The 16,046-nt window shown below is 36.5% G+C and overlaps 1 protein-coding gene across 7 annotated transcripts in view; it reads left to right on the forward strand.

Annotated features, from left to right (window-relative positions):
• The window catches only part of CCDC102B (coiled-coil domain containing 102B), a 140,534-nt gene that overhangs the window by 18,844 nt on the left and 105,644 nt on the right, over positions 1 to 16,046 (forward strand). For all 7 annotated transcript variants that reach the window (XM_068193258.1, XM_068193286.1, XM_068193278.1 and 4 more), the window contains exon 4: positions 3,021 to 3,129. In XM_068193258.1, the coding sequence (XP_068049359.1) occupies positions 3,021 to 3,129 (109 nt within the window). The remainder of the gene's footprint in view (positions 1 to 3,020; positions 3,130 to 16,046) is intronic.

Below are 16,046 nucleotides of genomic sequence, written 5' to 3' on the forward strand. Positions count from 1 at the left end.
TGCAGAAAGCAGAATATATGCAACTTCTAAGTATGAAGCAACTATATTTGGCAATGCAGACAGTAAATAGCTAGGAATAATGTTACTAGGATAAGTATCATGGTCACCAGTCTCTTGAGATAGCCGATGAATCTCTGTTGAGCAGGCTGTCACCTGCTATCTCAGAAAGTGTTGGTTTCCACCACTTCATAGAATGGGCTGATTTTGCCATATTTCCAACTTCAGATTTACAGTTTTCTCTCTTAGGTTTTATTCTTGCTCACATCAGTATTTTTACTCCTGTATTCTGGAGCTGCTAGTAATGACTATCTCAACAATCTCACCCCATTTGCATTTTTACTCCCCTTATCTTGCGTGGCTCTAGCTTAAGTACTTTCTCACAGCTTCTTTCTCACAACTTAGCAATTTTCCCAGTGAACTCGAGCCAAGAACATACAGCTGTGTTGCATCAAAAGCAAACAGATAATAGACAGCTTGAACCCCAAGGCCAAAGGTTACTTTAGCAGTCAGTATGATCTCACCCGTACAGCAGAGGACTTCTCTGCAGTTTCCTGGTTTACATGCAGCACCCTGAACTCTTGACTGCATTTTTTCTTGAGTCAAGTTAGCTTATGCAAATCCAGTGTTTGAATTTCCCCCTTACTAAGTTACCTAACTAGTAGCCTTCTTGGTTTCCTAACTTATCTGCTTTTTCTCCCTGAGAAGACTTCTGCTTTTTGCATTCTGCTTAGAGCTATCATCAGTAATGTTGACATAGCCTTATGCACACAGATCAGCCTTTGCAAGGGACAAAAAGAAAGAAGGTCTAAAAGAAATAATAAAAGTAGAGAGATGAAAATTTTTGTTTTGACGTTCAAAAAATATCTTGGTTTGGGTTTGCAGTGTAAAATTACACACCAACATCCTTTACTAGTTACTAATGGCTCACATCAATTACTCATTTGAGGTCCATTAACATGAATGGAAATTACAAACCTTATGTGTGGCTCAGCATTTTGCATAATCATTTGCTTAAAATATCTTTTGTCATCTTTTGGATCAGTGTTCTCATCTAATTGTCTTCTAGTTTTAAGATGGTAATTTGTTCTGTTTTGAACTTAAAAGTGTGTATTTCCTCTAAAACCAAAAGCCCACAAACTAGTCCACTGCTAGTTGATAATATCAAAGAGGAACTACTTGAGACTGGATGGGTAACATAGACAATAGATAAAAAACACTCTGCCTGAAAGACAGAAATCCTTTTTTTTTTTTTCTGCGAGGATCACTGAACACTGGCACTGGTTTCCCAGAAAGGTTGCTGAACCAGCATCCTTGGAGGCATTCAAAAGATATCTGAACATGAGCAATCAGTTCTAGGCAACCCTGTCTGAGCATGGGGTTTGCACCAGATGACCTCCTCAGGGTCCCTCTCAACCTCAACCATTCTGTGTAATTCTGTGATTTAATTAGATAATGAGTTAAAATCTTGTTACAAGATCCATGAAGAATTCTCTGAACTTGAATCTTTTATCTAGTAGTAAGCTGCTTCTGATGTCTGCTATATTCTTTCTTCCACTCTTTGTTTTCTTTATTTAAATAGTAAACTTTATGTAATCAGAATAATTTCTTTCAATTAGTGGTATCAGAGGGAGCTGATCTCACTTAAGTACTGTAACACAAAACAGCACTAGTGTCTTCTAAATAAGCAAAGCATACTGTACATTCCTCTTCTACTTTTTCAGAATAGACCATTTCTAAGGACTTTCACTGCATTCAGAACAGTCAATAGGCAATTATTCAAAGTATTAGAATGTCATCTTTCACGCTTTCGCTTTCTACTGTATTAAATGTCCCACTAAGAATTCTCTTAGTTCCCCAGTGAAGTCATGATATCATTCCAATGAACTATCCCATTACTTTGAAAGAAAAACTGTTGAGTTGAAATGCATGAAATGCATCTTGTTCCACTTTGCTTTGTGAATAATGGTGTTTATTTTATTAGTGTAATGTTATGGGAGTTCTAGGTGTTTGCTAAGATAAGCTGTGCCATATACTAAATCTAGGCAGAAAAAGGAGATCCCCGATTCAAGAGCAATAAGTTTAGTTATAAAAGAAGAGATAAGAAGATATTTCACTATAGTGGATTACTTCATTAATGTAGCTGACATTGCTTCCAGGATCTGAATCTGTCCAGTCAGTGGCAACTCTTGCTATTTCTGTGCAATGCCTGCAGTCTGTTGCATAGAAATGCCCCAGACAAATTCCATCAATATGCTTTGCTTTAATAGGTGAATATTTAAACCAAATATTCTCAAAATATAGTTCTAGTAGGCCCAGCAAAAACATCTTTTTAAGAAACACTGAAAAGTTCTGTTAGCCTCCATCAGAATAGAAAATAACTACTTTGGCACACAACATTTTCTTTAATTGCCAAGTATTAGAATTTTCTTTTCAGCTATTTTGTATTTTTCTCATTGGACAGGCATAGTACTTCTGCACTAAATAAGACATTTTCCTAAAATTCTTCTAGCATTTTCTTCCAGGAAAAATTATCTTTTGAAACATTAAATATACGCCTTTTAATAACGTTTTTTAACATTTAACATCAATCATCTTTGTTTCTGGTCTTTATAGTGTCTATTTCCCCCTGTATACGTGTGTTTAATCTGCTGTTTTTAACAAATACACGTGATGTAATACCTTTTCTTTGAGGGTTTTCACTAATTCTGAAGAAACTTGTGATAAATTAGGTGGCCTGAACCACTAAATGAAGTTAAATTTACTCCAGTTTATCCCAAAATTTTATTTCATTTAAAGTTTTATTGCTGTATTACTGGATTTCTGTTTTCTCTTTAAATATTATTTTTGGTGAATCTTTTGGAATACTTATGTGAGAATAATATGGGTTTTTAGAAAAGTCAAGACATAACATTGACAAAGGCAACAGAATGTAACTAAAGCTATGAGAAGGAAATTCAAAGTAATTTTTCTTCTGTCAGCTTAAAAATTTTGCAATGCTGAATTTTAAAATACTTTTTTAGAATGAATGTATTTCTGGAGAAAGAAATGGAAAAGATGGAAAACGAATTATTTCTTTGGAAATGGAAATATGAAGAACTGAGACAAATCAAGCTGGAAAGCCTGAAACAGGTATGTTAGCAGTACCTTGTTGTCACATGAACTAAGAAAGAAAATTTAGACTTCTGATTTCCTGTGCTGTAACTAAGAGTAAAATTGTGTCTGGGGTTTATAAATGTGATAAATCCACCATTTTTCAATTATAACTCTGTGTAGCCAGATGGGAGGGACCTGGTGTGTGGATGCTGCCATGGCAGCACTGGTGCTCAGGAGCTGTGAAAGTGACATTGGGATGGCTCCACAGGCTTCCAGGAAGGGACCAGCCAGAAGAGGCAGGTTCTGGTGCCCCATACCCATGTGTGGTGTGGCTGATGGTCCCCAGTATGTGATCAGGGTCCAGTGGGGCTTGTGTTCAGTGAGGAAGGGCCCATGTGGGTAAGGGGATGTTTAGGAAAGCCCTGCCACCCTTCCTGTGAGGCTGAAGAAATAGAAGAGTAGAGGTGTAGAAATTGCCTGGAAAAAAAAGTCTTGTCCCCATCTGTGGTGGTTGCCTGCTACGACCTCAAGCAGCCGAAAAGTGCCGGCTAGCACTGCCTTGTGAGGCTGTAGCCGTCACGTGAGGGGGCACTCCAGGGTTGCGGAGTGCCCCGGTGTGGGTAACGCAGCTTTGGTAGCTTCACGCTGAGAGGGAGCGAAGGGACAAGAGAAGGACACTTTACCTGCAAAACTGAGAACTTTTATTCCCCCATGTGTGGTGGGACTGAATCACCCTCAGTGCAATGCAAGGCAAAATGGCGATGGGACAAAGGAATGCATTAGATTAAGTAGGGGGTGGGTGGACAGAGGTGGAAACCTGCCTTGCCCTATGGGGGCAAAAATTAGAGGAGTGACATGGATTATAACAACCAATGTTAGCATAACAGAGGTGGGTACAGCATTTTGGGATGAATAGAAAGTCTAAGGTGGAGTGATTGACACAGAACTTTCTGGGGGTGGTTACATGATTGACACTCAACAGGGAGGGAACAAACCTTGACTGACAGAACCAAATAAGGAGAAAACTGGGAGGATTGAGAAGATTGACAGGTTACTGTGGGTCCGCGCAGCGGGAAATCTTGGAGTCAACAACCTGGAGCAAACCACTGTGAGGGAAAAATAGAGGTGTACAAGGAACGTACCTAACTAACATTACCCATCAACCTGGACAAGGAAGTAAGGCTGGGCAGGATCAGAGAAGGCAAAGAGGAGATTACAGGATCTTCACAGGGACCCAGAGATAAGAAATTCTGAACCACATGGAAGGGACAGCCACAGGCTGTGGCTGTGAGTTTCACTGTGAATAGAGTCCCACAGCAGGAGGGCTGGAAAAATATATTCTTCAGCAACTGGCTCTTTTTCAAGATCTCCAGTTCAAAAGGTTCAAACACCTGGTAGTGAAGTAAGAGAAGAAAGTCATGACTTGTGAGGCATCAGAGCCAGCTTTAAAACACACCATGCATTAACATCAGGAGGAAGCAGCAAGTGGCAGTAGTAGGAGGCTTGCTCCTGTGAGGATAAAAAACCCTGTGTTCTCCACTTGCTTTTTTGAGGGTTATGTGGCTTGCTGTTGGCTGGGATCCAGAATGTTGCAAGGTCTGTCAAGTCCTTAGACTGCTATGCTACTACTCATCCCAGTGGACACCAGCTAGGGGCATATTGGGAATGATCACATAGGTCTGGGGTTGAGGTCATGGGGATCCAGGTCTTGTCTCCTTGATGCTACCAGCTGGGTAACATAATGAGGAGAGCTTTGAAATAGGAAAGAAGGCAATGAGAGACTACAGACCACAGTGAAGTGAAGAAGAGATGATCAGCTGGAAAACTCAGGGCACAGGTCGATATGAGAAAGAAAGACTTCACGAATGATAAAACAATGTGAAGGGACACCCATCTCAAATGCTGGTAAAGAAATGCACACATCCTAGGAAACAAGCAGGGAGAATTAGAGCTGTATGTGGTTACAGAACTACAATATTGTTGGAACAACTCAAATACTGTGCCAAGTCTATGCAACTGGAGTATTTTGAAGGATTTCTAGAAACACTGGCAAGGAAGGGCTGAGGCAATGGAAGTTGCCCTCAGATCTGTAAGCAGCTCAGTTCTTTTGAGGTTTCCAGAAGGATGGGGGATAATCAGACTTGTGAATCTGGGATCAGATTCAGACCACTGAGGGTGTCTTTGTAGTAGGAGCTTGTTACAGACCACCTAATGAGGAAACAAAAAAGTGTTTAAAAAACACAGATCTCAGAGTTGTAAATTCCAGTTCTTGTGGATGACTATAGCTGCTGCAATCAAAGAGATTTCAGTGGGGTTTCAGGAATAAATTCTTGCTGAAGGCCAACAAGTGGTGATGAATAGCTCTGTCTGCTGTTGACTAATATGAAGGAAACTAGCTGGGTATGTGATGGTGAATAATTTCCTCCTCTGTGATAACTTTGAAATAGTGGTGTTGGTCACCGTGAAAGAAGAAAGGTGAGCAGCAGAGTACAGACCCTGAACCTAAGGACAGCAGGATATTGTCTTAGTCAGGGAACTGCTGGGAAGGGTCCTATAGGAGGCAACTCTGATAGGTAAACAAAGGAGTCAACCAAAGCTGTCAGGCCTTGCAGTACAGCAAAGGTTTGTCCTAATACTCGGGAGAACAGGTGTATGTGCCAGGAGACTGATTTAGCTCAGCAGGGCACTCGTGATGGAGTTCTGATGCCAGAAAGCAATGTACTTTTACAAAGATCAGCCTTGAAGGAGTAATTTAAGAACATTGACGGGTTGTGTCAAATGGTGTTAGGAAATGCATGTTCATTTCAATCTGCGTATATGACTAGAAGAACAAGAAATATTTGTGTTGCAGTTTACGGGTTTTAGCTTTCAGGACAATGGATAGAGGACCTCATTGATCTAACAAAACTTAAAATGCGTGTTTATATATATAAACACAGATAGTGAATTAAAAATGTCCTATGAATTTAACACCTCAGATTTGGAATAATGGAGGGGATTTAATTAGTTTTCTTTCATGTTCTGGAAAGAATTGCAATCAGTCTATTAAATCTCAAGTTTTACTTAATAGGTGATGCATATGCAACACAGCAGCAAACTAACATCTATCTTTCATATTTGAGTTCCTTCATATTTTAGTTCTTTATTTTCTGCTTGCTCATTAAATAGGGTTTCAGTTTGTTAAACTTGTGCAAAACAGAGGAAGTCTAGGTTTAGTTAATAGTTTTGCTTAAGAAATATAATCTTTATAAAATTCTTTATGGCACTGTCATCAGGAATAAAACAACAGGAGGTAAAAATCTTCTGAGAATTCATTGGAGATAGAGAATATTTATGCCTTTGCATGTTTACATATATGTGTTGGTGCTTTTTTCTTGGGAACATGCGCAATCGCTTTAATTGCTAACAGGAGGTGATATTTTGAGCATTTTTTTAATCTTCTGACATTTATGACATAAATCTCATATTTAAATGACAGAAAAGCACTGATCTGGATGAATCTGACTAATTTGAATGAAATTATTTCTATCAGTGGAGGGGGTTTCTGTAAGTGGAAACTCTACTGAAATAAACCAAACCTTATGTGTTGACAACACAGATGTGGATATTACTCACTATATATTACTGTTGAGAAATGGATGCTGGAAAAACAGACAAGATTTTTGACAGTGAAATATTTGAAAGTGAAATAAAGGAAAGTGCAGATGTCTACTGGGCTAAGCATGGAATCTGATTCCAATATAAATTTTCAATATTAAATCACAAAGGAATTTCTAGATTAAAAGCAGATCAGTCATTACATCTGGATTATTTTCATGTCCTTGGCTAAATTATTCTGCTATTTCCTTTGGTAGATTGCCTAACAGTCCCACCCTGAATGTGAAAAAAAAAGTGCTTGGTTTGCAAGTGACAAATGCCACTGCAAATTAAACCATTTTTAGCAATGGATAGCTCTTCTAGCCTTTTGGAAGTTGGAGAGATTTTGGGGAATGTTAGAAACTTCACAGCTGCCAAGACTCGAATATTAGTGCTCCCAGTAACTAATCACTTTCTTTAGTTACTTTCATTAAAAGGCAAGTATTTACTCAGCTTGGAATAAACTAAATATGGAAAGCCTTGGTGACCTTGCTGATCGTCATTTTAACATATTATCCATTCACCATCAATTTGGAAGTTGTAAATAAGTTTTAAAGTACTGAGTTAATTAAAAAAAGTAGTAAAGTGACAATTTATGATCATAGTAACCATGAGCATTATAGGCAGCTTTGTGTGACACTAGCATTGATCTTGACTTGTTTAGTTTTAACAGGTACAACAGAAAGTTGCATTTGGTGTTGTAACTGATAATTTCCTTTTTTGTTCTAACAATTCTCTTCACCCATTAAAAGATGTAAAACGCTTTGTTATTTGAAAAACAGGAAAGAAATTACTCAGTATAAAATTACACTAATTGTTGTATTTGCATGAGTTGGGTTTGAAGTAAACTTTGTTGGAAAGAGTGGAATCTTTAAGTTCTCTGAAGAACTTAATGAAAATTTTTACATCCATAATTTTGCTTGTTGAATGTCCCCAGGAATGGAGTATCCAATTTTTTCAGATACAGTTTAGTTTACAGCTCAATTAACCATCAGTCTGAGAAACACAAAAAGTATGTCTGAGTTTGATTAGTTAGGTCTGTGGACTCTGGAAAACAAAGCAAATCCTTGGTGTGTTGCTGTGATGTTTGTAAACACAGAATTTGAGTGAGCAAGCCTGTTGAAGTTTTAGGTTTTAGAATGATCATTTTATCTTATGTACAATAAAACATTCTTGTTTATACTCATTGCAAATCTTCCTCAAAATTTTACATCCATCTTTATAAATCCTGAAGCACGTGCTTTTCTGGTCATTTAAGAGTTAAATAAGATAGAATGTTTACAAAACTATGCTGAAAGAAGTGGAAAAATGCATGTACTACTATAGTCCACTGGTGTGCACTGTAGACTTACAAATGCCACTATAGGCAGTGCAACTATGTGTTGTTTAAAAGAATTTTCATTTAGCTGAAGTACAGAATGTTCTCTTCCTCTACCTTATTTAGTGCTTTGGTAGTTAATGAGGGAAATTCCTATTGCAGTTTGTGGGATATGAGGCAAAAATTACACTAATTGGTACCTAAATCTTTTTGGAACATCAGTGATAAAAAAGTATACCTAGATAAACAGGAAAACAAGCTAAATGAGCATTTTGTATATTTGGCTGAGACATTTCTGTTCTTTCTGTTTTTGTTTTGTTTTGTTTTGGGTTTTTTTTTTTTTTTTGTACAATTGAAAGTAAGTCACCAGCTATTGATTTTGTGATAGAGCCAAAAAAAAATCTTTAAACATTTTTTAAAACAAATATTTTCTGTTATCTAGGTATATAGATGTTTTACACAATATTACAACAACCTAAGTATTGTTACTTAGGAGCAATACTTTCTTTAAGAGATTGTGAATGGTTCCCTGCCTGTTGTTCCCAGATGAAGGAAGCTCCACTCAGGTGAGTGAAGCTTCTGGATAAATCAAGTCTTCTCCTATCACTGTAAACATTTAAATGCTCTTTAAAGTGAAGCAGCCTATTTGGAGGCTCAGCTTGTCAACAGGTAGATCTTGTTAAAAACACTGTATGATTTCTACCTTCTCCAGAAATCTTTATTCTGAAGTTACCATATAGTGTGAAGGTGCTACACAGCTGTTTACCTGAAATTGCTTCTTTCATTCACTTAGTACATATATGAAATAGAAAAAGTGATACTCTTATAATCTTACAGGAAATTTAGATACATATAGTAAGATCATCCATTCTGTGACATACTCTTCACCTGACTCAAAAAATGCCTTCTGATTGTCCCCTGAATCCTGCCGAGAGCATAAAAATTATCAAACACAAACCAGTAACCTGAATGGCTGTACTGGCTCCTGTGAATTTCTCTGTTTAACTTCTTATCTAAGATGCCCAGAAATGTTGAGTACTTTGCATGGTTATCATAGGAACAAAATTACATACAAAAAAATTTTTATATTGCTTTTATAGAGAATAGGCAATAGTCTATTTTAGGGTGCTAAAGGAGTGTTTATAAAGTTTGATATCAGAAGTCTCAAGGCTGAGATTTAAAATATCATTAAGCAATTTTCTGTAAACAACATCTGAATTATTTGAGAATGCAAATGACGTCATAGAATGGAATCTTGGTGCAATTAATTTTCCTGTAATAAAATCTCATTATTTTTAGACTAGGTCTAGAATTTTGAGTGTTCCTGTGTAAATTACAATAGGTGACAAGTGGTTAGAGAGTAAGGAAAGAATTCTGTATTGTTGCTTCAGCAGCAATTCTTGCAAAGAGTTAACTATTCTTTCCACTCTTTTTACATATCAGGTCCCCTTTCATATTTAGTTTTATCTCTGGAATTGACGTACTTAATGTTCTTATTGCCCAGCATAATGTATAATCTGTCATGCTGCATAAAGTTAAGGTTCCATTTGATGTTTATTTTCCCACAAATCTAATCTGAAAAGTGCAGGATAAGTCTACAGTTTCATTGACGTTTTTGCTTAGACTGGCTTCTGACAAGATATTTAAGCTCCATTGAATTATTCTTGCCAATATTTTCTCTGTCTTCATTACACAGTTTGCATTGAAAACACCAAGCAAGACCAGGATTATTTATTGTTTATTTTCTATTTAAGGACAAGTGAGAGATGAAAAGTCATTTCTGTGAGAAAGCATGTTCAGAATAAACATGTGTGTGCATACTGAAACCTATTTCTGCACACAGATTTTCTGTGAAAGGAACACCATGCCTAAATGGTACCATTTGAGGAGGTTTGTTTAGCCTGTTGTTCTGCCACTGGCGAAGTATAACTTGGTGGTGAAATGAAGAAGATGAGGGAGGAATGTGCAAATGCACACACTTATAGATATGTGTGTATGTGTGTGTTTCTGTACATGAAGCAATCTTGGTCCTAGGGATTAGTCAATGTGCTCCTTCCCAGAGCAAGGGGGTTGGATCTAGATGATCTTTGGGGTTCCTTCCAATTCAGGTCATTCTATGATTCTATGATTGCATCTTTAACAAATAGAATTTTTCACAGTTCTGATTGAAAGGCCCAAAATTATGACAAAGTTGCTTCTTAGTAATATATTGGTGTGATCAGTTGACCATATGGCTCTCAATATCAGAAATTAATTCTTTGCAGTGTATAGTTTAAAAATAATAAACCAAAAAGCTTTTTAATATCTAATTTTTAATATATGTTTAACTGTCCTGAATTTACCTTTTGGTATTATATTTTAGCATTAATTTAGTTATTAAAGTAAATATTTCTGCTCGTGTGCTTACTTGTCATTCATCGACATAAAATCAACTTGGGCTGAAATTCCTTGAAAAAAGTAACAAACCTCTGAAAAATTAAGTGTAACAACAGGTAGTGTGTTTAAAATTTATGACATTAAAGGTATTTAATTAAAGATATAAGCATTTTGCTCTTAGTGATTCAGTTCTTTTTTCCTACTCTTACCTGGATAAGGATAGCAATGTGTCAGTTAAAAATTAACCATCTAACTAGGGAGGAGGCTTGATTGGAAAAACAGCCTTAGATATTTTTCTTCCATTTTTCAACAAAACTTTCACATTGGTGAAATACTGCGTATTTGTTCAAGTAACAGCATGAGTGATAGTCAAAAAGAAATCTGCTGTTGTCAATGAACTTTTGATCAGTTCCTAAACTGTGTAGTAAGAGGTGATTAGGAATTGTAACAGAAGATTCCTCAGGGACACTTGTAACATCAGAGTACCAGTATGATGTTCTATTGTAGGTATGGCTCAGATAAAACAGAAGACATGCCATGTAACCTTTAAGCAGTAGAACCATTGCTACAGGCACTTTCTACCAGACCACTGCTCTACAGAAATTATTTTATGGAATTGCTTATCCAGATCAAACAACTAAAGCTGTATATTTCAGGTTCATACTCTGAAAGGAGAGCTGTATGGAGAAATGTCCTATGTTATATTTACCTGAACTCTAAGCAGGGCAACACTTTTAAATTTCTTTGAACAAGTCATCTCCTCTATTTCTTGAAACTTTTAAATTTCTTTGAACAAGTCATTCCTCTATTTCTTGAATCCTGTTGAACTTACAGTTCAGAAGAGAAAACAAGCTTGAATACTTGTTTAGTCTGTCCCTTTTAGCAGAGGTTGTTAATGCTTAAGGAGAAACCTCACTGCATCAGAACATGGCAGCTTATGGAATCTGGTGTATTATAGTGCAATTTATCTGCACTTTAAGTAACATTGATTTAATAGACTGGTATTCATCAAGGAACCTTGATGCTATTTTGATTTTCCTGAATATTTCACATTACGTCAAATCAGACTTGCAAATTTTAATTAAATATGTTGGTATGGATGCTTTTCCTACAGGAAAATAATTATTAAAAATTCTAGTGTGGTTTCACACTATTTAGTGTTCTAGTAATCTGACATGTATTTATTTGTAGAGACCTACAGTTACAGAAAACATCCTATTCCCAGCATCCCTTGACCATTAATCTGAAAAGTCAACAGTCCTCATCTGTAAGATGCGGCGTTTGTCCATTATGACCTCAAGCAGCTAAAGCACCGGCTAGCACTTCTTTGTGAGGCCATAGCCATCAGGTTTATGGGCACTCCAGGGTTGTGGAGTGCCCCAGTGTGGGTAAGCAGCTTTGGTAGCTTCACGCTGAGAGGAAGTGAAGGGACAAGAGAAGGACACTTTGCCTGCGAAACTGAGAACTTTTATTCCCCCATGCGTGGTCTGAGTGAATCGCCCTCAGATCGTTGCAAGGCAAAATGGCCCCAGACAAAAGATTACAGCAGATTAAATAGGGCGTGGGCGGACAGGGTGGAAATCTGTCTCACCCTATGGAGTTAAACTGAGATAGGGTTTCACAACCAATGGTGACATAACAGAGGTGGGTACAGTGTTTTGGGACGAATAGAAATGCAAAGGTGGGGTGATTGACACAGAACTTTCTGTGAAGAAGCAGGGAGTGGTTACAAGATGGACACCACAACAAGGAGTGACAACCCCTGATTGACAGAACCATGTAAGGAGAAACCCTGGGAGGAGTGAGAAGATTGACAGGTAACTGTGGGTCCACGCGGCGGGAAATCTTGGCGTAAACAACCTGGATCAAACCACTGTGAGGGAAAATAGGGGTACAAGGAACAAGCCTAACTAACATTAATACAATCCCTGACTAAACCAACCCAACCTACAACAGTAAGATAAGTGAATTTGTGTAGTTCCTAAGTTAAATGTAGAGGCTTTGACTGTTGCTTTCATTTTGATGTTTTTGTTATGATTCATTAGCAGTCATATTAAAAAATGTACTGTAAGTTTAGTTAGTATATTATTTTCCAGTCTATCAATTAGCATTCCTATTATATCTTTAATATTATCAATTTGATAATTTTGTATTAAAAATTAAAATTGGGTTGAACAGTGTTCTGATCTGCAACATGTAATACCCATACAGTTTAGGAACTTCTTGAGACTGAGCACAATTTGAGCTTGTTTTGAATGTTTCCTAATCATGCTGACCGTTACTGATTTTTCTGTTTCCTTACAGTCCTTATTTAGCTATATGTTTTGCTCAATTCAGCAATATAAAGTGAGGATGGAAAGTTGGCTAAGAAATTGGTTGTAAACTAAAGAGTTATTGACCCTCTGTACAGCAAATAAAACTTCACAAACAAACAAATAAACAAATATATTACCCATTGCACTATTTACTCTTTTCTTTCCCAGATGATTTTCTACATGTCTGTATTTATCTTCTTATGACCAATCCCTGTATTTTTTGAGGAAGGGTTGCCATTTCCTTTTACAGTACTTATTCGAATGGCTTATGGTATATTCTATTTCCTAAATAAATTACTGATAATAACTACATAAACACACAGCAGTAGATAACTATTTGAAGTAACATGAGGCAAGCTTTTATAGTCTGGACTGCAATTAAATTTCTAGGCTGTTTATTTGTAAAATTAACAAATATAAAAATCATTTTCTGTACATGATATATAAATTACTATTGCTCTGAAAGTTAAGAATGAAAATTTAATTGGTCTGGTCATTTCTTTCCATAGAATAGGAGCTCATTTTTGCTTTCATTAAAGTCTGTACATGTATTTCTACTCACAGGCATACAAATCTATTTTTTAGCTCACTATTAAAAAGAGGTTTTGCATTAGTCAGTCTCAGGTCTCTCGGGGCTTAGTCTGTGTTCCTTATTTTAGGAAGAAGCTTGTTGTATTAGGTTTGACTAGGAAAAACAAACAAAAATCCACATACATACGTGGTCTCCTCCCCCTGATAAGAACACTAGTAACAGAAGTAAGCTACATGCAGATCATAAAAATTCTTGAACTGGGAAACTTCAGTCTTGCAACAGTACTTGGATAAAAAGGGAATTAAGGGAAAGAAATTTCAGGTGTCATTAGAAAAAAAAAAAAAAAAAAAGATTCTCAGCAGGGTCCTATTCCACCTGTTTTTATATAACCAGAATGGAATTGAACTTTCCAGCACAGAGTGAGAAGTCCTCCCCTCCTCCTCTCCCTCTCATAAAGCTATCAGTGAGGAAAATTAAGGGGTGAAAGTTCCTGCTTTGCTTCATATTATTTTGCTTAAGAATGCCCAAAATCATCTGACCTTTGAGATTTCAAATTACATTAGGAAAAAAATTATTGTAATCCTATGCCTAAAATAATCTTTGCCATTTACTTGGGATTTTTAATGCAGTTTGTTTATTCTACTACCACTGCCACCCCTTCTGTGTTGTGTCATAATCCAATCAACTATAAGAAAGGCTACTGTTTGTAAAGTAAACAAATCTACCCCTTCATTGTAAATGTCAAGCGCTCAAGTTTTACCTTGTTTGTTAGTGAAACATAAATATGAAAGTATGTTTTTATTCTTTTACTTTTAATTTTTTTAATTGACTTGAGCTACAGTTATTAGATCAGTTAATTATTAGTTGATATGGGAATTTTTGCTTTATTCCCTGTATTAAAAATTTGACCTCACCGTGCAAGAGGAAATAGTAATTTGTTCATACATTGGAATTCTCACTCTCCGCATGAGTGATGGTTTGTCAAGCTTTGAGAGTTTTGGTTGGCATGTGTCCCTTATAAATTTCAAGCAGTATTCTCCAACGAATTAGCTGAAATGTGAGTTATTTCCTTGAATGAGATGAGAGAACATTTTAAATTCTCCTAAACCACAGTATAATGTTTATATAGATTATTCTTGGTTAGATCTCTAATGACTATGTTCATCTCTAGTCAAAAAAAGGAAAAGTATTTGTGTTAGTCCCATCAAAAATATTATTTCCATTTAGGAATACAGCAAACAGTATTTTGTACATGCCATTTTTATGAAAGGTCATGATTATCTAAGCACCAATATTTTGCTAAACACAACAATAATAAGAAGATAATTTCAAGAGCCTGCAATAAAAGGTATGCTGCAAAAAGATGCCCAGTGCATTCTGCACATAAAAGACCTTAGATTCAGTCTCTGTTTCTAATTATGGGCAGTACAGAAACCATATGAATCTGACTGGTTTTTTCATTATTAAAAAAATAGCCTTCAATTCAAAGGCTATCTAAAAGATGCCTAATAATAAGTTATGAGTAATTAGTAATTGAATTATGTTGGAACCAATGTTTCAACTTTTGTTTATGCAGTCAGAAATTACTCTGAGAACTGCTCTCTTCAGATTTGTACAGGAAAGAATGAAAAGTGTGTGACTTATAGGCAATTTCCAGAAACTGAGAGAACTTTTGGAAGTGGTTAATATTAAATAGGCTAGAAAGGAACCCAAACAGAAAGCTGATACTGGATGGTCTTATGAAAGACCATAATGAAAGGGGACATTTAGTAAATTTGTAGACTCAAATTACTGAAGTAAGCTAGTGAAGCATCTTTTTGGTGCAGCTGAGTAAGTTACATTTGATGTAGATGTTGGTAAATTTTATACCATGAGTGTTACTTTTGAAATACAGCAAACCATAGAAGTAGGAGGGGAATACAGCTGAACAGCAGCTAAAACGAGAAATACAGAGCAGGAGAAGTTGTGAGTGATGCTGACAGAAATTCTGGAGGTGAGGTCCTTTGCTCCAGACAGAGACAAAACTTTGTCTTATGTGGATGCCAGCCTGGTCAGGGAGAGAGAAACGGCAATCATTTCTCACAGTGGCTTGTGAGAATTTTTAGGGAGTTGTAGGAATGTGATAACTATTTAGTATAAACAATCTGCAGGTGGTGTTTTTCCATTTTGTTTTTCTGTTTATCTCAAGGACAGTGTGTGAGAAAGATGTTTTATTAACTAGCCAATCAAGTAGAATGTATAGTATTGGTCTATATAAGCTGGAGAATCCTTTGTATTAAAGCTTCTTTTTTCCTCTTGCAATTTGGTCTCTCATCTGTTCTTGTGTCATTCTTGGAGCAAGGGTGACATTCTCAGAGTTGAGCAAAAGAGAATGCTTAGAGATGCTGTTGGAATGGGACTAGAATGGGGGTGGTCCAGGGCAGCCAAGTGGTCTGTACTGAGGGTCTTTGTGGTGTGAGCTAGAGGTGAGGGTCTTAGTCCCTGAGAGAGATGGAAAATAAAGTCCTTCTACTGTTGCCTATATTATAATATAGGTATGAGGTCTGCATGAAATTATCTATGGCTTGGGTATATATAAAATAAGAGAATATGAGTATTTGTTTCTAAACAACAGTAAAGGTTTTAAACGAAAAATTATTTGATGGACAATTTATTATTGGTAATTTAATTTTAATTTTTTTTTTTTTTTTGGCGAGTAAATAGCTCTCACCACATTCATCTTATGAGGAAAGAGAGGGGAATTTCAGGGAAATTCTGGAAAATTCCCAGTGTCTTG

Source organism: Anomalospiza imberbis, chromosome 1 (assembly GCF_031753505.1).
Source record: "Anomalospiza imberbis isolate Cuckoo-Finch-1a 21T00152 chromosome 1, ASM3175350v1, whole genome shotgun sequence".
In the NCBI taxonomy this organism is placed as follows: domain Eukaryota; kingdom Metazoa; phylum Chordata; class Aves; order Passeriformes; family Viduidae; genus Anomalospiza; species Anomalospiza imberbis.